This window comes from Bombus flavifrons, chromosome 14, assembly GCF_040668555.2.
Source record: "Bombus flavifrons isolate JBK064 chromosome 14, iyBomFlav1_principal, whole genome shotgun sequence".
Lineage (NCBI taxonomy): Eukaryota > Metazoa > Arthropoda > Insecta > Hymenoptera > Apidae > Bombus > Bombus flavifrons.
This window is the reverse complement of record NC_138455.1, coordinates 1,667,432-1,683,195: the sequence shown is the minus strand read 5'-3', so window position 1 is coordinate 1,683,195 and position 15,764 is coordinate 1,667,432. Positions and strand designations below refer to the sequence as shown.

At 37.4% G+C, this 15,764-nt stretch overlaps 1 protein-coding gene across 2 annotated transcripts in view; it reads right to left on the bottom strand.

Annotated features, from left to right (window-relative positions):
• Positions 1-15,764, bottom strand: part of LOC138187003 (dipeptidase 1) — a 144,112-nt gene that overhangs the window by 95,505 nt on the left and 32,843 nt on the right. For both annotated transcript variants that reach the window (XM_069127415.1, XM_069127416.1), the window contains exon 3: positions 4,483-4,791. In XM_069127415.1, the coding sequence (XP_068983516.1) occupies positions 4,483-4,791 (309 nt within the window). The remainder of the gene's footprint in view (positions 1-4,482; positions 4,792-15,764) is intronic.

Here is a 15,764-nt window from a genome sequence, read left to right as displayed (position 1 = left end):
ATGAATTTTTTTTAACAAAACGAGAACGTTTCTCACAATCACTGCTATAAAATCAACAAACACAGAAGCTGTGAGACGCTTGCGTGTATATTAAACGCACAAAAAGAAAGGCTGGAAGTGTAGAATATATATAATAGATCGTTTGGAAAGGTGCACTACAAGTCTTGAAATTTTTTTTGGTGTTGGTTGCTACGGTTCCTGAAGATGCTCGAGCTTTACCGCCCCAGTCATGTGTAAAAGATGCGTTCTAACACGGACCCCCGCTAAAGGAAAAGTTCGCTCGGAGGGACCGTGCATAATCGTAAAGAAACAATGTTGCGAAGCTCGCAACACGCCGGAACAAGAGGAGCCACCTATTTTGCCTCGTCGCTTCCTCTTTTTGTGCGGCCAGGAAGTAACTTTAAAGCGTTTCAAATTAGTACGAGTGTTAGGGAGAGGGGGAAAAGAGGAAATTTAAATGGTTCACTTTGGACGGGGAATTAATTAACTTGCAGAGAATATCAGAGAATTTTTTTGTTTAATGAAAATGGAGGCCAAGTTTGTTAAGAAGAATATTCGGTATTCTTTTATTTAATTTGCAATAATTGATCGATGTTTACTGCGACAAATGCGTTGGATTTAATTACCAGGTCTGTAAATATGAAACTGGAATTTGCCTATAGATGGTCCTAGCTGATAATGTAGTTATCACTAAACTGCGTCATTGATGCCAAAAGTCTTTCTTGACATCTCACAAACATTTTCGACTCAGAACAATACAAGTTTCATACAACAGCATAGTTTGTAATAGTGTTGAACATGTCAAATTTTGTGCCTGGAATCTACGATTTGCGGACAGCATTGATTTTCTGTTACCATTTGAAGAAAACTGCTGCAGAATCGCATCGAATGCTTGTCGAAGCTTACGGTGAGCATGCTCTTGGTAAATCACAGTGCTTTGAGTGGTTTAAAAAATTCAGAAGTGGCAATTTTGACGCGAGGGACGAAGAACGTGGAAGACCACCGAAAAAGACCACCGAGCTGTTAAAACCTGGCGAAACCGTTAATACTGAGCGCTACCGACAACAAATGATCGATTTGAATCAAGCTTTGCGTGAAAAACGACCAGAATATCAAAAAAGGCAACACAAAGTAATTTTGCTTCATGATAATACACCATCGCATACAGCAAAACCGGTCAAGGAAACGATCGAAGCGTTCAGTTGGGAAATACTTTCGCACGCGGCTTACTCACCAGACTTGGCTCCGTCCGATTACTATTTATTTGCATCGATGGGACACGCACTTTCTGACCAGCACTTCACTTCTTACGAAAATGTACGAAAATGGCTCTATGACTGGTTTGCCTCAAAAGAGCGACAGTTTTTTTGGCGTGGCATCCACCAATTTCCAGACAGGTAGGAAAAATGTATAGCTAGCGATGGGCAATACTTCGAATAAAATATTTTTGATCATTTTCATACAATAAATGTGTATTTTCTATACAAAAATTCCGGTTTCATATTTACATACCTGGTAAAACATCGCCGTGGATGATGTTTCGGTCGAGCACGTAGTTTGTTACTTGGAAGGACAAGAATCATAATGGTGTAACTCAATACACTGCTATTTTTTATCGAATAATATCCTACGTTTATTGTTTCAAAAAGCCCATTATATTTTTCCAAACTATGGAAACGTATTGCGATAGAGAATAACGTTATAACCTAAGTGATTATAGACTACGATATAATAAATTCACGCTCTCGAAATCTTCGCTTATTATAATTTCAATCGTTTTTACAGTATGTGCACTATGCATAATACACAATAATAGCTAATCTCAAGAAGAATTTTCTGAAACGTCGTTTATTTTGGAACAAACAAAAAATTATTCGTTTTATATCGAACGCAATTAGACGTTTATATCTTATCTAGGCAAAATGCGATTTGCATTATTTCTTCTCTCATTCATAACAAATTCACGATTATTAGCCTATCATCTATCTTCGAATTGTCAAGAATTCTAAAGTCCCTTAATCGCCAGTCATGTAAAAGAGCCCTAGAAAAGAGGAAGCGGTGAAAACAAACATTATTGCCCTGATCCTTTTCCAGTATCCGTCCTGGACAAAGGTTGGCCAAACCTTGACGTACATTTCCCTCGGATCGACAAAAGAACAATCGATCTTTCTCATCGCAGTTGGACGCGTTCCCGTGGCATCAGGGAACCTTCAAATTTTCCCCAAAGCACACAGCCGAAGTAGTGTGCGGGATAGAGAAAGCGCGGTGACAACAAACGCCCACCATAGCCCTCTATAAGAGAAGTAGCCTTTTGTAGAGGTTCCATAGAAGGCTCGTACGTTATCGCAAGTACGTAATCGTAAAGACTTAAAGTATAACGCCGTCGGGTCCTTTCTTTCGCCGGAAACTGAGTGCCGCCTCACCATCCTTCCTTTATCCTCGGCTCTCTCTTTCTGCCTGTCTTTTTCCCCTCTTTCGTCTTTCTCGCGGTCTATTCTATCGCGGCCACAGTGTTCCTCGACTTCACAGAAGAATTTCAGGGTCCGATATAAAAGACAAGAAGACGCTACCAGAAACCAGAAAGCGTATAGCCGCGGCAGACGAGAAATTCTTTGAGAATTTTTCAGACTGGCAATGAATTATTCGCGATAGCGGCGTTAACGAGCAGGGCTCAGATAGGGCGAAAAGAGACGGAGTGGGACAAAGCTTGGTGAAGAATTGGAGCACGAAATGTAATAGTTCGACGAGTCGCTATCGTTCGTGCTTGTTATTTGTTTCTTTGCGTCGCGACGAACGCAGTGTCGCAACGACGGAACGTTCTTATGAAATGATATATGTCCGTAATCTCTGTTAGAGCGATGCCTCGCGAGGTGTGTCAACGCGAAAGCAAGCAATACTTCATGGTTTTCTACGATCTCACGATCTCCAATCGTCGAACTCTTTGTTGACTCAGGATCTGGCCCGATGTATCGCTTATAAGTCAGTTCGGAACTAATGTTACTCTTTCTGATGAGTTTGTAGGTGATATATGGGATTTGATATTAGTTTCGATTATGATTTCGACATAAAAAGACAAATTATAATAAATACTTAGAATCATCATTACTTTTTCTGAAGCGTACAGACACGATGGCGCGACGTCGAGGTTCGCGTGTCCTTCTGATGAAGTATACGACAGGGTTGAAACTCAGTCTTCTGGTAAAGCGTACGGCAGAGTTTCTTCAGGATCCAGTTTCAGAGTCAAGGACTTAAAAGCCATTCGTTCGATGAAGTTCGGACACGTTGAAAGTTGAAAGTTGGACACTATCGTCGTTTGTCGAAGCAGGCCCCGACGAACACGCCGCGTTCAGCTTTTCTCGTGCAAGAGAACCAGATCGGCCGGTGCCATTAACGTTAAAACGTTTACTTTCGACAGATGGGAAAGCAATCAAAAAGTGGCTGTTCCGAGGCATAAATGGGGCGTCGCTGCTGAACTTTCGTCGTACTTACTCGAAATCCTGATCGAAATGTGGGCGTAGGTCGTATTTTAGTAGGAAGCAGGTTGCCAGGAGGAGGAAGTGATTTTAGCATTTGAATTTGAAACTCGTTCAGCGCTCCGTGCATTAGCTCGTTTGTTAGAAAAAATAGCTTTGTTCGTGAGTTGTTTATACTTCTACAATTTTCTTTTTTAATACAATGTACAATATCATCTTTTCGCAATTGGACATAGTAAACCCTACAGTCTTCGACTTCATCACAAACATTAAACAGACATTGACCATCATTAAACATCATCGAAACGAAATTATTGTAGTTTGTAACCAAGCATGTCCCCTGCTTCATCGTTCGAATTTATTACTCGGCTGGTCAATCCTTGTAATTGCCAGCTGGCAGAATTTTGAAATCGAGTTTGATATATCCAGGCAAATGCTATTAACGTCGAAAACCCTCGAAGAGGGATCTTACTTCCAGCAATATATTTCATTCGTTTTAACTTTCTCGCGTTTAACACGCTACTTTTGCACGAATGCGACCACAGAAACAATTTAATTCCCGACGACCGATAATCCGGCCCCAAAACAAAGGCGTGAACGCTAAATTTCATTTAGCACCGTGAACCCACCCGTTCCGCTAGGAATAATCCTTCTGATGAATATGGTGCACACAGGAAGGTGAAATGTTTGAATACATACGTCGATGCCTGTGACATGACGTTCAAATTACTGTGCTAATAAGAGTAACGTTATGCGAGTGTCTAGGATAAATGTCGACTTTTTATATCGAACTAAGTATTGATCAAATTCTTTACAGTGTAAATATTTTTTGTACGTTACACTAGTCGCGGTCTTTACATTTATCCCAATTTTGATTTTCCAAACGATATTCTAAAGCAGCAATCATCGCTGTCGCAATACGGTAACGTTAGCAAAAACGATCCCATTCACTCGAACATAGTCGCATATAATCGCCAATAAAGACGAATCGATTAAAAGGATAATTTACCTGATAGTCCATGTAGTTCCCGTAGCCCATGTGGTTGCAGGTGCAGGCACATGCCTGGATGTGCCTCCGCATGTCTAGTTCAACCTCTTCGCCGCAGACGCCTCTGCTCGCGGCCATCATGGTGTCACCCATGCAGTAACCGCTAGTGCAATACATCCTTGGATCGCTCTGGTCCAGGTAGCCACCTCCCGTGTCATCGTACCCGAGTCCGCTAGCGCACCTGGAATCCGAGGTATATCCCACGCGAGATTGGGGACGTTCCTCGTATCCCAGTCTGGACTGGGGTCGATGGAAGCTCGGAGGTACATCCTGCGACACGGAGAAGGTTTTGCGATAAGCTGCGTTCACCTGCTGCATTATTGAAGAAGGTGAGGCGAGGTAATGCGTGGTGGGATTTCGATAGAAGTTTCGAAGGAAACGGAGGATGGGATATTCGAGTGGAGAGTTCGACTGTTCAATACGTTTCGCACTAATTAAATTTTCATTATTTAGAACTACGGATGTTCGTAGTAATCTATGTTTTTAGGAACAAAATTAAAGACATAGATTATATATGTATATATATTCATAATTGCATATTGAATGTAAACCGTATGAAATTCGTGAGGATAACAAAGACACGAGATTTTAACGTTAAATTTCAATGTGAATAAAATAAAGTCAATGGATATTAAAAATCACACGGAATTTTTGGCGATACAACGTGGGGGATAAATTAGAAGACTGAAATGAAATTTTTTTCTATGGAAAATATATTTTGCCCCAAAGTGGCGCAACAAAAAAATCGTTTTTCTCGAATTAAATGGCAATGAATAAATCATACAACAAATATCCGATTATATATTCCTCTCATTTCGTGAATTTTAGTAGTAGACATAACACGTGAAAGAATTTTTTATCAATTTCTTTGCTTGTTTAGAAAGAAGAATTTACTAATTTTCAGTATTATGTCTGGCGTCAAATAATTGCTATGAGAAATTTAAAAAACTGGTGGTGGATATAATCGAGAAAAGTCATGGAATTTCGCACACATTTCCTTCAAGTCTTCGGTGGAGATTGATGACTCTGGAGATAGTTTTTAGATGCTTTTCAGATATTCTGAGGTGAGTGAATCATTTAAATGCTGTTTAAAAGGTCTTTGTTGTCTTTACTCTTTAAGAAATCTTTTTGTATTAATTTTTAATTTTTGTTCCATTAATCATAAATGGTTGTATTTCATTTTGTCAATGAAAGTAATGGTAAACCTAATTTTTATTATTACAAACGGATATTATTAATTTATATTCACTATTACCTTAAAAATGTCAAAGTTAAATATTGTTATTAATTAAACTTCTATTTTTTTTAAATACAAATTTAAAGACACTAGTTGTTGTAATAAAACTAATTTATTAATAATTTTATATAACAGATAACTATTATCATTGATAAATTAACATTACAAATTTATTCTTTATTGCGTGGTATGGTTTACATAACCTTTATACAGGGTGGTTGGTAACTGGTGGTACAAGCGGAAAGGGGGTGATTCTACGCGAAAAAAGAAGTCGAAAATATAGAATAAAAATTTTTCGTTTGAGGCTTTGTTTTCGAGAAAATCGACTTTGAATTTTCGCTCGGTACGCGTGCGGTACGTTATAACGGATCTAACTGTAGATCGTTGTCTCGATGAAAAAATTAAAAAAAAAAATTTAAAAAAAATTTTTATTCTATATTTTCGACTTCTTTTTTCGCGTAGAATCACCCCCTTTCCGCTTGTACCACCAGTTACCAACCACCCTGTATATGTGCAATTACATTCGTGGAGTATAATATTGATAATATTTCTATACTCCGTTTTCATGTTTTCTATTACAGAAATCGTACCATCTTTGCAACCAAGCGAAACTTCAGTAAATTATTTAAGTCACATTGATTGTTCATTCATTTGCCATTTAAACATACTTTGTATTTATACTGCGCTAGATTTAAGTTTATTGTATATTCCAACAACGTGAGTTTCAGAAAGATGTACAATTATTGTATAAATTGTATTAAAAGCCTATTCTAAATCATATCCATATTTTCCTGATACAAAATTGCAATTTTCCCTGCTACATCTTCTCAAGTTATGTTCTTCTGATTTAAAACTACGATTTTAGTTAAAAAATTTCTCGGAACATAAAAATTTCAGTTCCGAAAAATTTTACGTGTCACTTAACTATATTCCCCTGATGCAAAATTTCATGTGTGGTTAAAAATTCCCACCATGATCTGAAAATTTTAGTTCTAAAAAATTTTTGCGTGTCAGCTCTTCGTCAGTTATGTTTTCCTAATACATAATTTCGTTTGTGATAAAAAATTGTTGCCAATACCTAAGAATTTCAATGCTAAAGAGCTTTTGCGTGCGACTTACTTACGAGTTATGTTTTCCTTATGTAGATTCTTAAATTTTCGCAGGAAATTTTTATCAAAAGTTGTTTCATTTTACTTTCTATTTATTTCCGTTACGATTTTATCTTATACATACATGGATGGAAGAAAGGACGGATATATGGATAGAAAGATGAGCAATAGATAAGAAGCAAAAGGAAAAGGGGATGGAAAAGAAGATAAGGGAAGGGAAGTATGAAAGGGGTAAGGGAAAAATATAAGGAAATAGAAAGGAGGGATGGAAAGAAATATAAAGGAAAGAATACAATGAAAAGAAATATAAAGGAAAGGAAGGAATGGTGAGGAATACAGAAAATAACTAGGAAGGGAAGGGAAACGAACGCTCTTGGAACTATTATTTACCTTTGTTTTTTCTACTTTCGAGGTTTTAAGTTTAATCGAGAATGAAGGAAACAAAGAAAAGGAAGTACAGGAAAAAGTGGAAAGAAAAAATCATTGAATTTATCATTTACCTTTGTTCCTGCTGATTCTAAATATCAAATAGGAATAGAAGAAAGGAAACAATGGAGAGAAAGAAAAGATCATTACTTTACTTGTATTCCTGCTGATTGCAAAATTTCAGCAAGATCGAAGAAAAGAAAATACAGGAAAACATGGAGGAGTCCCGAAATACATATAATATGTACTGTATACACAAGAAACCTGACAGGTAAAGAGTTAATTGTCTTCTAAATCTGTTTTTTCTGCATTCTTCGTTATTTTATTACACTGTCAAAGGGTTAAAATTGTCGTTGTTTCTTAGAAAACATTTAATTTGAGAATTAATCTCAAATGTATTAAAAATATTTCATTGATCTATCTAAACGTACAATAATCTTAGAATGTTGCTCTGATTTCGTGCTGCAGACAAGAAATACAAATTGAACGTGTTGGTTTAGCAACAACCTATGTAGAGATTAATGGTTTGCAGAATATTTAATGATGAAGGTCTTAACGTTCGTTGGTTGGGTTACCCAAGAGCTGATTTATGCTAAGATTTCGATAAAGTTTTAGAGCTGGGAACATAGGAAGTTTAGAAGTATTTGATTTATACTGGACTGTTTGCGTAGACAGTGGTTTCCGGAATAATTAACGATAATGGCTCTAATACAGAGCACATTGATAAATATTTACACTTGCCGTAAAATACTCAACGACTGTGGCAACTTAGGTACACTATACATTTCAATTCTACCATAGTATTTATTTGCTTACTCTACTTTCATTTAGGTAGCTTTTTCTTAGGAAAATAAAATTCCTTAAAATGATTAAAAAATTAATCTTTAATATGATCTCTACCATGTTTCACTAGGATCGTTAATTTCTTCAGAGTCTGATGATGATCATCAATGTTATTCCTGAATCTATTTCCCCTCATAGTCTGTCTTCCGATGTATTATTTTTAGTCTATCCCTGAATATCTTGTAAAAAGTCTAAAAATTTCTGAAGATGAACGAATTTACATCTGCCAATGTTCCCCATCACTTTATCATTCTATAATTCCACAATATATTTATATTTACCAGGACTAAAAGCGACCTAACCGAAGTTAATTTGTCTTCATTAGTTCTTAATTCCGTGCCAGAAGGAATTTCTCGCTAAAAGACGACCTAGTTGATAGGTTAAACGCGGAGACAACGGAGGTCAGGTCAGAGAAGGTATTTGTACGAACGGGATGATTAAGCGAAAAGTTGTGCAAATGCTACTGAATACCTTCTGGTGACGAATATAGAAGGATCGTCACTGGTCTTTGTTTCTTAGAGATATAACAGGCGAGAAAGAACGGAAAATCTATTATATAAATTGTAGAAGACGGCGTCCGTTATGATAACGCAATCAGCACTGATCAAAGGAGAATGTTAAAAAGTGTCCATTTTTGGACCTCCTTGCGAACAAAAATTTGTTGCAGGTCATTGAAGAGTATCTATTTAGGAACAAAAAATTTCAGTAGTGTTTATCCGAGAAAAGGATGGAAAAGTTGGAAACAATGAGCGCAAAGATAAAAAAGACTACCAGCGGTCGGACTTACTCATGCGTTACACTTAATCTTCATCTTCTTCAGTTACTATTCCATCTACGAAATAATTTTTTAGAAGTTCTGCTGTTATGCCAATTCCCGCAGGGAGGACTTGCTTATATGAGTCTATGGAGGCTGGCAAACCCACGTTCCCGAAGCCTGGAAGGACCGTCGGGACAAGTGTACCGCTTATGTGAGTCCGCTATGTACACTGCAGGGAAGGTCGCCGGGAGTGTAAGGCGTTTAAGTACGGTTACACTCTCTCTACATGGCCTTGGGTAGTAGCGCACCCACGATCATGAAGCCAAGGGTGGGATCGTCGGGATAAGTTCCCGGGTACTTTGTATCTTGAGGCCCCCGCTTACGTGAGTCCCATCTGGAACTGCCGAGCATGGTTAGCAGGTCGCCGGCCGGCAGTGACGTGCCGTACATCCACACGATAATCCCACCAATGACTAAGGTTGGTACCACGGGGGTCGAGTAAAAGCCCAGAGGGAGTTGGGACACCTCAGCTCGGCCAATTATGGGTTTGGACTCGTAGTGGCAGTGGTTGATGGCCAAGATGCTGGCAAGAGGGCCGAGAGGTATTGGCTCCCCCGAATGGCCTTCGGCGGGTGAGCAGCGTCCCACCTGCTCCGGAACCACCCTGGAGAGACGGTAGGGCTTAGAAAGCACCCCATTCGACCTGAGACGAGTGACAGCCCTTGGCAGGCTTAACTCATCCAGGTAGCAAGGTACTGGGTGCCTTGTGCGCTGGTTGGGCGTAACCCCAACCCCTGTGGCCCTAGGGGTGCCCGGGTACTGTATGGCGATAAATTTGCGCTAAGGAAAGAACCCGTTACCAAAGACAACAATACTTGCTATGCCAATTGGTATTTGTAATCGTCCAAATCCGAAATAGCACAACATCATTGCTACGTGAGAACGGCAACCAACAACATAGTCTTCGTTTTACTTTTGTCACTTAATACGCAAATAAAATATTTGACATTATTTAAGTGCTTAGAATGCAATTTTATCTTAATCAAAATGCTATTATTCGTTTATATTTCAATTTGATACTTTTGATAGTCAAGGGTATCGAACGCTATTGTAATCTGGGATTCAAAGTCTCTATCTTCGTTGACACGGTCTGCACAATATTGCAGAAATTCCAATCGAGCAACTTCTATGCGGGGAAATTGTGCTCGCCTTATATTTAAGTTTTCTCCGTGTATCAATTCAGATAAATGATTAACTTCATTCGAATGATGTAGAATTCTATTCGTAATACGGCGATCAAGAGGAGATTTAGATACTGGTTTAAATGTGGCATTCACAATATGTTATGGCACAAGCTGTTTTATAATCCTGAGATAACATAGACGATGTATTATTTTAGATACTTCTGTCGAAATACTCGAATTGATTTTTTTATATGTCCATTAATGACCTCAAAAATATACCGGCTTTTAGTAACAAGTCGTAATTGATTTATTGGTTCATCCGAAAAAGATGAAGACAAAGTATAACGAATGGGTAAGTTGGACCTCTGCTATTTTTTCATCTTTGCATTCATTTTTTTCAACTTTTCTATCGGATATATGCTAATAACGGTTTTGTTCCTAGAGAGATGCTCTTCAATGATCTGCAAGAATTTTTCAGTCGCAATGAGGTCCAAAAATGGCCACTTTTTAACATTCTCCTTTTCATATGCCTACCATATGCTATACCTGCCTTAGTATGTAGTACTCGTGGTTGTGTTATGCTTTGCGATATTTCTTTTCTTTTCCATATGTATTGTTTATAAATATTTTTTAGAACATGAAGATTCCAATTTCAAATCTCAAGGAAGATTCCCCCCTTTCAAAAATTTTTTGTGAAGCCGCAAGCAATGTTACAATATTATATCAGGATATATCGGTTTCACAAGTTTATTGAAAGCGACTCAGCAACGATCCCGAGAAGAAAGTTCCTCTAGGAAATGTCTTACGGATGATAGTATCGTGCACATTATGTTGACCTATATCATTCGAATTCTAATCAGTCCTCATTCCGTATGAGTAATCTGCTATCCTATAATTCTTCACGATAAAAAGCATCCGAGAGGCAGTGGATATCGATTTCAATTTATAAATGGTCTCAATCCGTAAACGACGAAACAGCATTCTCCACAGGGAACTTTTAGCCAGGCTTTGTTTCTTGGAAGTCTACCATGGATGTCGATGAACGTATTCTTGACAAAAGTTTCTATCCTATTTTACACTATTCGTTTCTTATGTATTTTTACACTTGAAACTTGATAGTTTTACCGATAAGTATTAAAAGTATTTAAGTGTAAAAATCGCATACGTATTATTGAAAGATATAGAGAAATAATGCTAAGATTTTCGATTTTATGAGACATAATTTCTAATAATTTCTAATAAATAAAACATAGTTCCTAATAAAATTTTTCACGTGAATTGCGATACATTTGTGACTTAATAAGAGAAAATTTTTGAAATTAATATCGCAATTATGTTAGAGACTATGATAGGAGATAGACATATAATTAGCAATTTCGATAATTACCGGCTAAATGTAATTAATTGCTCTCGTGTTTAATGGTTATCTGATGTGTACTGAATCGATTCAGTATTCTATTATTATGTTCCATTATTTGCGTCAGATGATCGAAGGTTTTGCTATCATTTTGAAGATGAAAAATTGAAACTAAAAGAGAGAAAGATAGTGGGGGAAAACTAGTTATTGATACAGATATCGATACAATTATTATACCGCAATAAGATATACATCAAACGAACAGAAACAAAATATAATCTCTGCACGTGTGCGAAGTAATAATTTCCATTTCGCGTGTCCGTTTCCCTTAAACGTCATAATGACGCATCGATTTCTCATTTGCCAAGATGAAGGTAGCCCGTTTCCTCTTTGGAAAATAGCTTTTAAGAGTAACAGCGAAGAGACGACGACGAAGAAAAAAGGGGAATCGGTTCGATGACCGTCTGCTTTAACACGGGCTGACAATAAAACACTTGAGAGAAACATTATCGATCTCTCGCAACTCTTCGCCATCGATATTCCCTCTCTATGGTTGAATCTCGTAACGTTACAACTATCGAGAATCGTTACGTCCATTGTTTCACGAGAGATGGTAATGTATTTCCAAGCTTTTAATTCGAACTGCATGACCGGCTTGTGAAATCAGCTTTAGGAAATATCGCAATATTATTTCAAAGATTAATTGAGGATTAATTGTGGGATCTCTGGAATGTGTAATTTATAAAATACTATCAGGTACTGGTAAGTAATTGTCGCTTAATACTCGAAATATATGGATGTTTTGAAAGATAATGTAAAGGTTAAAGAGAAAAGACAAAGAAAGGAAAGAGATACGAAGAAAAACAGAAATAGGGAAAGGTGATGTGTATGTGGTGCGTTCCACACGCGTATTACGCATCGAAATTGCATCGAATAGCAATAGAGGACGAGTTTGGGACAGGTGGCTGCATTCCCAGGCTTATTGCCAAAGAATAAACGTTGATTTATTTCGAACGGTAACATTTCCCGGGACCGCTTTTCTCTCGGCTCAAGCGCGCGTTGCCTGAATTCCTAAAATATGGCGAGGAAACGCGGAACGGGGAAACTGGGCCAAATCGATACCGGCCAAATATACGTACGGCAAAAGTTCGAACTTGAAGCATGCATGCCGGCCCGTCGAATCAATTTTCGGTAACCGAAAAGCCATAATGGCCGCCGGAAGATTCGACGCTGAATTCGAGGTTCAGCCGAACCGTGGCGAACCTCGCGATTTCTGCACGAAAGCTCCACTTTCCACCTGATGAACACACGTTGCTCCTCGACGTTTTGTATTGTTGTAAATGGCGATCTATGAAATAATGTTATTACAGTTCGCGTTGGTGGTCGTCGTTAATGACACGTGTTCTATAGCGTCCTAGCAGTTAATAGATAATCGGATTAAGAAAAAAGATAGTCGTAATTAGTGGCAGGACCAAGTTCAATATGTACTTGTAAAGCCGAATCAAATCCGCTAAGGTTCATCTGAACAACTTCTTGCGAAGAAATGTTCTTGCATTTAATTTCAACTAAGTTGATTTCACCTAATACTTTGTAAGAAAAGAAATACAAAGTTCTACGAAAAGTCCTATAAGAAGAAGTCATAAAATGAAAGGAATCGAAGTAATTCGAAGGTAATTTAAACATCTACGCTGTCAATCGAATTCTCAAAGTTGAAACACGAATTGAAACATGTCAGTAAAGTTCGTAACGATTGCTATTGTCAGTAACAAATCTCTCTACCGTTGAACGTAGTGATACACTTCACTTAACAATCGGGTCGTGAAATGGAAGGCTATGGAAAATAGCGATTTTTTTTCACTCCCGTTTGAAATCTCTTTTTTCGAATCGTTATTGAAATAGCGTTATGACTGTTCGCGACGAATATTGTTGATAGTAACAAATATTCTGATATTGGATGTAGCGGTAGCACTTCAGCTAACAACTGAGTCTTGAAGTGAAAGAGTAGGGAAGATTGTGATTCCTTTCGTTTGAAAATTTTAGAATAGGTACAAAACAGCCGCAGATGAGTATCTGTTTCCAATAAAATGAGATATTATCGCGTTTGTTTCACAGTAAGCACTCTTGGTCGTCGATTTCGTTCCTTTTAATACAAGAAATACATTCTATATATATTTACTTATTTTTTCAATATATATTTTACATATATCAATGAAATGTTCATTTTTGATGTTTCAAACGAAAGTTTTAATAAAGATCTAGTCCAATTTTGAGAAATATTGACACGCAAACACATTATATAAATATTACTATTCAAAAATAGTGACAGTTAATATTGGAAACTATTTATATATAATAGACATATCGATGAATCGTGTTTAAAATTTTTAATTTTACTGGCGATATTTATGCAAATAATTAAAATTTCTTATTTATTGATTTTATAGAAGAAGATGGTGATTACTAATTTTGATTATTAATTTTACTTCAAACGAACAGATAAAATATTTTATATATTGTACTCAAACAGCTATAAATAAAACATTCAATAGCCTGATATTCCCGATATATCGTGTATTGGTTAAAACAAGTAAAAATATTTGAGGAATATACATAGCCCATGTTATTCTATGTCCAAAATCAATTGACCTCTCGAGACTACTCAACTATGAATAACGTCAGAAGTGGCCTTTTCTTTCCTAATTTCAATACACACTTCAACTATGTATAACCTAATGTGTTATAGACAAAGAACATATGCCTATGAATTCAAATTTTCAATATCTAAAATAAACGATACTGAAAGATGCTTAGATACAAAGAAGAAATAGTTAATGTAAAGTATAATAGTTTAAATATTCAGACAAAATTTCCATATTAGATAGAGAAAAGTAGACATGCATATTTATCTTCCACGAACAACAGGAAAGATAACCTTGTATAATTCGTTCCTGGGAGTCATAATTTCAGGACAAAACCTTTTTGTTCATTAACAACCGTCACTTGGTTGAAATGCAAGCTGCGCGAGGACGGGGACAACCGGGAAGCATGTAGCAGCGAGAATAGTTTAAGGTAACGACGCGTTTCCATGAAACGCAGCCACGTTAATATTTACCAGCTCAAAGAAATATGCGCATATCGTTAATTTTAGGTGCAACGAAGTAGACGAGTAGTAATGCTCGCTGAAGCAGGGATCAAAGAAACACGGTCGCGCGCATGCCTAGGAATTTCAAAAGGGAACGAGAATTCATTGAAAGAGAGATGGCACACCGCGCTTAGAGCGCGAACAAAAAATGGAAATGTACGAAATGCGTTGCGTAGAGATGCAGTTATTTTCGGGATCAATAGCCGCTCCAAGCCGAACCACTCGCGAATTACACGTAATTTGATTCAATGATAACAGGAATTGAAGAATAGGTTTCGTTAATTGTTTATGAAAATCGTTGTACTGTCACTTTACGATGTTTAGAGAAGAACTGGGCATGAAATTAAGATAGAATTTACGTGACTAATATTTCTGCGTCATCTAATATTAATATAGCCGTTTAAACTTAGGTTCCGGACATAACATTTCCAACGATTGCAAGCACTCTGGTACAATAATCGTCCAAAATTAGCTCCAGGTGCTCGAATTAATGTACCAATTAGAAGCGTTTCAGGGGCACTAGTCGGCTGCGTGAGGTCGGATGTAATTCTTTAATGTTGCACGAACTCCTCGTAACATGAGGTCTTAGAATTAGTTAAGCCCGAAATGGCTCATATTGCTGGCGTCAGACTATCGAACAAAGTTACCTGCTGAATCATCAACGGCTTAAAGTTTCCCTTCTCAGCACTAATTAACCCATTCTTTTCCCCAGTTTGCTGCCGTGAAATTTAATTTTCAACGAACAATAATCATAAATATTGGGATCGAGAGGACCTGGGTTCGTTGCGCTACTGCGATTTCGTTCAATTCTAACGGGCCAATTAAAGAAACCTGCATACGCCTCAAGCGAAATTAAATTTAATTAACGCGCTGCAGGATCGAGACATGATATTCACGTAGCTACAATGGAGGAGAGGAGAAGGGTACGATAGTGTCGATAATTTCATCGAATCTTCATGCCGACATTTTGTAATTTTCTATGGCAACGAGAGATTTATTTAATGAAAAAATTCTTCGAATTGTTTTCCACTTTGAAACACGTTAGGAAAGTAGAGGGCGAAAGACGTGAAGAGCAATTGAAATTGTTAAAAAGTCATGCGATATTGCTATGGAGGTGGAACTGGGATAGGATTCGAGAAAAGGAGATGGTGGATATCGATCGAGATTTTTTGGAATATACAAATCTAT